This window comes from Anopheles aquasalis, chromosome 2 (assembly GCF_943734665.1).
Source record: "Anopheles aquasalis chromosome 2, idAnoAquaMG_Q_19, whole genome shotgun sequence".
Taxonomy (NCBI): Eukaryota; Metazoa; Arthropoda; class Insecta; order Diptera; family Culicidae; genus Anopheles; species Anopheles aquasalis.
Window position 1 is genome coordinate 49,467,501 of NC_064877.1, and position 7,500 is coordinate 49,475,000.

Sequence of the window (7,500 nt, forward strand, 5' to 3'; positions counted from 1 at the left end):
GCCTGGTGCAGCTGCTGATTTCGGTGCGAAAAACGCGGAACACCTCGACGATCGCGCCACGGTCTAGCCCAGCCCGCACGATGATCGTGATGGGATCCGGAGGCCACACAGCGGAAATGTTGCGCATCGTCGATCGGCTGGATTATGCGTGTTACACACCGCGGCAGTACATCGTTGCAAGCACGGACCAAACGAGTGTTGTGAAAGTTATCGAGAGCGAAATACGGAGAGAGCCAGACCCAGCGAATCAGGCGTACGAAATTATCACCATTCCGCGCAGCAGAGAAGTCCATCAGGGCTACCTATCGGCCGTAGCCACCACTACCATGGCGTTGATCCATAGCGTGCCGATCGTCCTGAAAAGTAGGCCGGAGCTTATACTCACGAACGGGCCGGGTACATGCATTCCCATCTGTATCGCCGCTTTCCTGGCGCGTCTTTTGTTTCTCAACACCAAATGTAGGATAGTGTTCATTGAGAGCTTCTGTCGAGTGCGCAGCCTGTCGCTGAGCGGGCGAATCCTATTGTTCATCGTGGACATGTTCGTTGTGCAGTGGCCAGAGCTTGCTCAACAAATTGCTACTTCTCGAGAGAACGTGCAATGCTTCGGACGTCTTTAGAATCTCTAACATGGCTTGGTGGATGGTTTCAATCGTATTTAGCGTTAAGCGACTTTTTGTAGAACTTTTTACTGCTTTTCTGTTAGTGGATCGAAGGCGATAAATCCGAACAGTGCATTTTGGTTCGCTGCTTAATTCGCCAATAAAAGAGGGAATTCCACTATTCACTGTATTGATGCATCTATTCTTCCATCAGATCCTCTCAGTATTATTTAGCACCATTTTCTTCATGAATAGATAGGCTTTCCAAGGGCATCATAGGTAGTCTTCATTTTCTCAAAAGCAAAAAACAAGTATAAAGCTGAAAGCAGAAAACAACCATTATCCATTATCCTGTGGCCAGCATTTTAGTGGACGATTTTGGCAATACGTACTTGCAGCTTCCCACTCTTTCTGCGATAAAGTGCCCACCCTAAAGAATTGGTTGGCCGATAATTTCCTTTCATATTCCTCCGCATGCCGGTACTGGGTACCGTCTTTCCGTGGTCCCTCATTTTGGTGCATTCCTCGACCACCCGATTGGGGATACGTCTCAAGCGCCTGCATTCGTTCCAGCAGGAATTTCTTAGGTACCTTATAGTTATCGAATATTTCATCAAAGCGTTTCTTCTCCCTTAACCGCAGGCCATGTTTGAGGGCCAGCTTCTCGAAGGTTGGGAAATGGACCAAAAACTCGGGACAATTCACGACCTCGTCCAGTTGAAAGTTGTATTTGGCGCCAAACAGCGGAGGGTTGTTGGGGTCACAATGAAAAGTAATGTTGTAAATGTCGTTCCCGAACGAATCCGCCATCGCCAACCGCTGCCGCTTCATTATCTCGTTCGCATCGGGAATCGTGCCGATAAAGTAGAATCCTTCGTCTAAACATTCCGCCGCGTTCTTGAACATGCAGTCCGCCTGTTTGTAGGATTCAAACGAATAATGGAAGGCAAATTGGCAGCTGACCAGGTGCAGTTTCATCGAGGGGTCCTTGTACTTTGTGCGAAGCTGCTGCAGAGTTGCATCGGCGGCGAAGAATTCCACCTTCCGTCGCACGCCCTCTTTCTCCGGATTATTCGTCTGATTGTACCGGGATTCGCAGTGCTCCAAGCTGACCTGTGCGATATCTGTGCAAATCAGGTGCGTTGCTTTGGCGCTGATCCATTTCATAAGATCACCGCCTTTGCCGCAGCACATATCGAGGACTCGGTAGGGCGATCCCAGCGGGATTCGTTGCTTCACCAAATTACTGTACTCTTCGATGACCACACTCTTGATCCAGTTGTTAAAGTTCCGCAAATGGAATATGTTGGACTTTTTCCTCGCCGATAGTCCTCGATCCTCCAGTTTATTGTAGTGCGAGGCCACGATCTCACTGTGCGCTGCGCCCTGCTCGGGCAGCTCTTTGCTCTTTGGTTCGTTGCCTTCTGCCATCATTTCCGTGGCACTTTCACTACTATCTTCTAAATCGGAACCCATTGCAACGATCTGAACGGAACTATTCGCTAAAACAATCGCTTTTCCTCCTGGAAAACCTCTTTTTTCCTCCTTGTTCTCCGGTGCCAAGCGGCAGTTTGTGTTGCCAAATCACATTAGCCCCCCAGTTGACCGAGCGAACGAGTTTGCACCCGAAACAGTCGTTCAAACACCGAATTGGACTCCCATTCGGGTCACTTCAAGAAACAGTCTCTGGGTCACCCTGCGTGATTAAGGGTGTCATATACCCCGCAGACCAGCCAAACACACAACGGCGTTTGAGGTTGGAATCCCGTATCGAGTTGCCGCGTAAAAACACTCACAATTTTGCGATTTTTCTATTGTTTCATCAACACTCTGGTAGTTATTGTGTCCGTAAGTGAACTCTTTATGCGTCTGGTTTCCTAAAGATCCGCGCAAACCTACCCAAACACTCGCGTTCATTGCAGACCCAAGGGGGAAGCCGGTTGCAAGCGATCGAAAGAGAATCGGCGGAAATACATCGTGAAACTGCAGAAAAATGGACTTCAACGCTCTACTCCAGCAAGCACAGAAGCTGACCCACGAAACACAGGTTTCGGATGACTTGCCACGCGTGGAACGTACGTTGCCGCAAGTGCTGCAGGCAACGCAGGAGCTCCACTCTAGGGTTACTCAGACCGGAGCGCAGGATATGCAAGCGTAAGTTTCCTGGTGCCACTAGTTCAATGCCACGTTCGGGCTAAGTTGGTTTTTTTTTTTGGTTCCCTCCCAGGCACATCCTGCTAGGTTCCAACGGCATAGATCTTCCGAAGATTTCCCAAAAGTTAGAAACGCTCAGTTCACGCAAAACGTTTGAGCCGCTGGACCCGATAGCTACGACGGATGTGCAGAACTTTTTGCGGAATGAAAAGGAAAATGCGATACTGGCTGTAATCGAAGAAGTTCACAAAAATGTAACTATGCGTGTGGCATGCTTCGGCTAAATGCAATTGTCATATCAAGTGAATATGCATTTCTTGCCTTTTTTAGTCAAATCTGGCAGCAGAAGCCCAGAAATGGGACAACATGATGAACGACTGGAAGCTGGAAAAGGTCAAGTTAATGAACGCTTTGATTGGACCATCACAGAATTGGATTGATATCAGGAAGGTGCCCGAGCAGACCATTCTGAGCGAATCAACCTTCAATGGAAGATCCTCGTTAAACAGCCAGGAAATGGCCTACGCAGCGGAGGTACACGATTACAACAAGCTAGTGTGTGAGGGAGCTATGCGGCCGTCACTCGTTCAACGGTTTGCACAGGTCGCGGAAACATTCAATGATTCGGTATGTTGATGAAGCAAGAGGAGAATTGTGAAAAATGGCTAACAATTTATTTACGGGACAAACTTTACATTTTCAGCGGATTAACGATATCTGGGAAGTGATGAAGTACATGACGAATGTAACTCCGATTCCCAAGACACAAGATCCGATGAAGGTACGGTGTTCGCAGCTGTTGTTTATCGACCAAGCGAAGCGATATCTGGAGAACCGCTACAAGCTGTTTATGCAAACGGTTGTGTCGGATAATCTGCGTGAAGCAAGACGTGGTGGGGTTCCCAGTGTACTGAACCTCGTCGGCTCTTTCGTTGGAGTGAAGCTGAACAGCCCACAGGGAGTAAATTCGTCTTTCATGGGTCTTCAAGATGGCCATATCGACGGTAAACCTTTGTGGCCGATGGTGTATTACTGTCTTCGCTGTGGAGATAGTGCGTCAGCGTTGAAATGTTTGGAATTGGCCGGCCAAGGACACGAGGATTTGATTGCTGTTCTGCGAGAAAAGTGTCACAATCCCGCACAAAAGCTGAATCCAAGGTTGGAGCTTCAAATCCGCATGCAATACAAGCGTCAGATTCGCAATGCCACCGATCCCTACAAACGAGCTGTCTATTGTATAGTTGGATGCTGTGACATACAAGAACCGCATGCCGATATCGCCAAGACTTCCGACGATTTCCTGTGGATACAGCTATCCCTAATTCGCACGGAAGGTGACGATACATCGGAGCATCTGACTTGTTCCGGACTTCAAAGCATGATACTCGAACAGTATGGCGAGAAGCACTACAATGCGAACGAACAGCCTCATCTGTACTTTCAACTACTTGCCCTAACGGGTCAGTATGAGGCGGGAGTCGAATTTTTGTCTCGCTTCGACAAGTATCGTGTCCATGCGGTGCACATTGGGTTAGCATTGAACGAGCTGCATATGATTGGTGGTCCACGTAATCTGCAAGAGCCACTGCTGTCGGTGGATTTCGATGATCCGCAACCGATGCGAAGGTTGAATCTAGCTCGGCTTGTGATGCTGTATGTTAAGAAGTTCGAAGTGACCGATCCTTCTGAGGCCATGCACTACTTTTACTTTCTGCGCAATCTAAAGGACAGTGAAGGACGCAACTTGTTCCTCGTTAGCGTGGCGGATCTTGCCATCGAATGTCGCGATTTCGACCTGCTGTTTGGTCGCATCCAACGGGACGGAATTCGAACGCGGGGACTGATCGACCAGTTCGAGAGTGCTCAGATCGATGCGAGAACGGTCTGCGAGATGGTGGCAGAAAAGTTTGTTAAGAAAGGCATGCTCGAAGACGCCATCAAGATGTTCGATTTGGCCTCCCAGCATGAACAAACTCTGCGTTACATGTCAATTTTGCTTTCCCAAGTAGTTCATCACGATAACAAGGAAGGCTCGCTGCGAGACCGCGTGCAAAGAATGGCGAACGAGTTTGGCGGGCGGTACACAGGCGCCGAGAAAAATTGCGACTCACAAACTTGGTCAACTTTTACCTTGTTGAAGGAGTTGGCAACGTTCTTCGACTATTATCATGGGAAAAATTATCAATCAGCTATGGAGATTCTTGAACGCATCAAACTGGTACCTCTTCGAATGGCGGATCTGGACGCAACGGTCCACAACTTCAAGCGGTTATCGGGAGAAGTTTGCAAAGTTATTCCGGATCTGCTCCTCGCTACGATGGACATCGCTTTCACAAAGTATAAAGCAATGAAGGGAAAGGATGTATCGAAATTTGACGACCACGGGAAAAAGGATGTAAGTAGCAGTGAAAAGAAGGGACTAATCAGCCCTTTCGTATAAAAAGTAGGTTGGGTAAATGTAACTTTTTCTTCTTTATTCATTTACTTCTGCAGCATCTTAGCTACTTGCGGGAGCAAGCAAAAGCGCTCACAAATATGGCCGCAATGGTGCCGTATCGTATGCCAGGAGACACTAACAGTAGGCTTATTCAAACTGAAATTCTGATGCATTAGCTGCAGGCGAAGCACCGGTGTCCTATTGTGTATTGATGAAACATTCAAGTAATAAAATATGTTAAGTGTAAAGTACAAGTTCGAACCATTCGAAGCTCGGTAGTATCCATGTCTATTGAAAATCAGCCTCACAATTACTTCCCTTCTGCAAACCGGTTACACTAATTCCTTTGCTCAGATCGTCGTAGGCACCTTCCTTGTACGCCTTGTAGTCCAACACCATTTCTTTAAAGGCAAGAAAGTCAGTCAGAGTGTAAAGCAGCTCAAATATTTCCCCATCCAGTTGCGTCTTCTTGTTCTCCAATTCCAACGCAAACAGGTCCATATCGAAACAGGTCATCTTGGCATTCAGATGCTCAACGATGTTGGCTTCGATCATGTTGGTATATTTCTGGTAGATTTCAGTGTAGATTATCTTGTTTTCCTCTCCCGGTTCGAACTCATAGTAGTAACACTCCAGAAACTGATTGATCATGCTCTGCGAAAGGGAACTCGTTAGGGGTTCGCTAAGTATTTCGGGATACGCTGAATCTTACCTGAAACTGCTGCCCGATGACGACATCTTCAATGTGCCCTATTACCGTGTCGAAATATTCACTCGAGTTTTGGTGCTTGATAAAATTTTCTTCATAGTCCATTTTGTTCCTCAAGCGTCGTAAAAGTAGGAATAACACGTCGTTAGGCAAACATTGCCGCCTTGGTTACAGCTCAGCAACAGGTGGAAGAATTCAAACAAATCAAAACTCCCATCCACCTCCCCACCACCCCCGCCGATCATTTTTAAGTTTTCATCTGCGGAGCTGTAACAAATGTGGGAGCTGCGGAGCTGTGATTAGAAGCAAAGTTTGTAATTTGGAGCACTTAGTTTGTTATTGAATAACGTTAATTTTAAATTTATATTAACCTTGGATTCTCTATATTAACCTTGGTCCTTTATATTCACCTTGGGATTGACAGGTGTCAGGATTTGTTTTTGTTTTGGTTTCGTGTTTTCAAAAAAAAAATTAAAATCCCATTCAAGGATCTTCCAAGTCCTGTAAAATCATTTGGATGATCCTGTAACATCATCCGTTGTTATCCAGCAACTGGTTATCGTTCGTTGGTTATCGCAAGCTATGTACCCGGGGGACTGTGCTGTTCGTGGTTCTCTGTTCTAAACCGGTGTCGTGCATACGTGTTCTTCGGGCTAGCGCTGAAATGGCGTGGCTGAAACTAAACGATAGCCTAAACAAGGTGAAGGGATCAATTACCTCTTTCACGCAAGAAGTGTTTGCCGAAGGAATCGTAGACGAGGATGGCCAAGCCGACCAAAACCTTGCTGGAGAGCTCAACTTTGCTCGTGGCAAAATAGATGAACTGACCAACCTTTGCATGACGCAGGATCAAGAGGTAAACCAGCCTTCATGGAGTTCTCGACGATAGCATCATTGTTGATAGTTGGTTTTAAACCTGAGCATAAAACATGATTGACCAGCCACTCCTACAACACCTTCCAACATTCCAACAGCTTCAACAAATTGCGTCACATATGACCATCTGTTAAGCCAGCGCATGTGGCTCAAACCAGGGACTGCGGATCGATGTGCTGATACTTCCAGCTATTTGGTCAACTATAGAAGAGTCCATTTACAGATAATTACCCTTACCATCTCTTAGCGCAACCGTAGCAAGAACAGTGTTCAACAACGCAGGCAGAGTCCAGCATCATCGGCACTGTCGCCATCATTGTTGTACCTTAAACAATATTTCATAATGGTTTACCGGTGGTGCTTACACTTCCCAGCTCAAGGTTTATCGCTGCTCGGATATGACAAACGCGGCGTCGAATAATGTCGCTTACCTATGATTCCTATCCCGCCAGCTACTATGTATTGTTCCGATGCATACTCATTTGAGTTTGTCGGCGCTGTCTGGTACTGCCAACTCCAGTGCGGACAGTAAATAACCATCATATTGTAGCATCCGTCGCTGCCATCATTGCTGAACCTCCCGCGGGCCGCGGCGACGCGGTGGCGCATTTGTAGGCATCCAGGCGCACATGTGCCACCAACGGTTGCAATTACACGGCTCATGAAGCCCACAGTTTGCCCTTGCATCCGTTGCGCTTATGCCCGCTGAAAATCGGTTGTAA

At 47.1% G+C, this 7,500-nt stretch overlaps 5 protein-coding genes across 5 annotated transcripts in view; 3 read left to right on the forward strand and 2 right to left on the reverse strand.

Annotated features, from left to right (window-relative positions):
- The window catches only part of LOC126569691 (UDP-N-acetylglucosamine transferase subunit ALG14 homolog), a 941-nt gene extending 314 nt beyond the window's left edge, over positions 1–627 (forward strand). The window contains exon 2 of the mRNA XM_050226950.1: positions 1–627. This exon is cut by the window's left edge and continues 55 nt beyond it. Within this exon, the coding sequence (XP_050082907.1) occupies positions 1–620 (620 nt within the window). The 3' untranslated portion in view covers positions 621–627.
- Positions 628–775: 148 nt separating this feature from the next.
- On the reverse strand, positions 776–2,179 carry LOC126569686 (mRNA cap guanine-N7 methyltransferase). Its single transcript, XM_050226945.1, has 2 exons — positions 995–2,179; positions 776–921 (listed from the first exon to the last, which is right to left on the reverse strand). Exons 1-2 carry the CDS (start codon positions 2,076–2,078, stop codon positions 848–850), a joined length of 1,158 nt encoding a protein of 385 aa, XP_050082902.1. The 5' UTR covers positions 2,079–2,179; the 3' UTR covers positions 776–847.
- A 153-nt stretch (positions 2,180–2,332) lies between these two features.
- LOC126569682 (nuclear pore complex protein Nup93-1-like) lies at positions 2,333–5,441 on the forward strand. Its single transcript, XM_050226941.1, has 6 exons — positions 2,333–2,450; positions 2,525–2,756; positions 2,830–3,010; positions 3,087–3,383; positions 3,460–5,151; positions 5,250–5,441. Exons 2-6 carry the CDS (start codon positions 2,596–2,598, stop codon positions 5,367–5,369), a joined length of 2,451 nt encoding a protein of 816 aa, XP_050082898.1. The 5' UTR covers positions 2,333–2,450; positions 2,525–2,595; the 3' UTR covers positions 5,370–5,441.
- Positions 5,442–5,456: 15 nt separating this feature from the next.
- Positions 5,457–6,007, reverse strand: LOC126569692 (ADP-ribosylation factor-like protein 2-binding protein). Its single transcript, XM_050226952.1, has 2 exons — positions 5,906–6,007; positions 5,457–5,847 (listed from the first exon to the last, which is right to left on the reverse strand). The coding sequence occupies exons 1-2, from the start codon at positions 6,005–6,007 to the stop codon at positions 5,482–5,484; spliced, it is 468 nt and encodes a 155-aa protein (XP_050082909.1). The 3' UTR covers positions 5,457–5,481.
- Positions 6,008–6,385: 378 nt separating this feature from the next.
- Positions 6,386–7,500, forward strand: part of LOC126569680 (restin homolog) — a 24,836-nt gene continuing 23,721 nt past the window's right edge. The window contains exon 1 of the mRNA XM_050226937.1: positions 6,386–6,758. Coding sequence (XP_050082894.1) covers positions 6,567–6,758 — 192 coding nt within the window. The 5' untranslated portion in view covers positions 6,386–6,566. The remainder of the gene's footprint in view (positions 6,759–7,500) is intronic.

What these genes read in the sequence shown, in the direction of transcription:
- LOC126569682 (XM_050226941.1), top strand. Translation starts at nt 2,596, where the DNA reads ATGGACTTCAACGCTCTACTCCAGCAAGCACAGAAGCTGACCCACGAA. An exon ending in GGAGCGCAGGATATGCAAGC is followed by an intron (nt 2,757 to 2,829) that starts GTAAGTTTCCTG and finishes GTTCCCTCCCAG; the next exon opens with GCACATCCTGCTAGGTTCCA. An exon ending in TCGAAGAAGTTCACAAAAAT is followed by an intron (nt 3,011 to 3,086) that starts GTAACTATGCGT and finishes TGCCTTTTTTAG; the next exon opens with TCAAATCTGGCAGCAGAAGC.
- LOC126569686 (XM_050226945.1), bottom strand. Translation starts at nt 2,078, where the DNA reads ATGGGTTCCGATTTAGAAGATAGTAGTGAAAGTGCCACGGAAATGATG. An exon ending in GAAAGAGTGGGAAGCTGCAA is followed by an intron (nt 922 to 994) that starts GTACGTATTGCC and finishes TTCTGCTTTCAG; the next exon opens with CTTTATACTTGTTTTTTGCT.
- LOC126569692 (XM_050226952.1), bottom strand. Translation starts at nt 6,007, where the DNA reads ATGGACTATGAAGAAAATTTTATCAAGCACCAAAACTCGAGTGAATAT. An exon ending in TCATCGGGCAGCAGTTTCAG is followed by an intron (nt 5,848 to 5,905) that starts GTAAGATTCAGC and finishes TCCCTTTCGCAG; the next exon opens with AGCATGATCAATCAGTTTCT.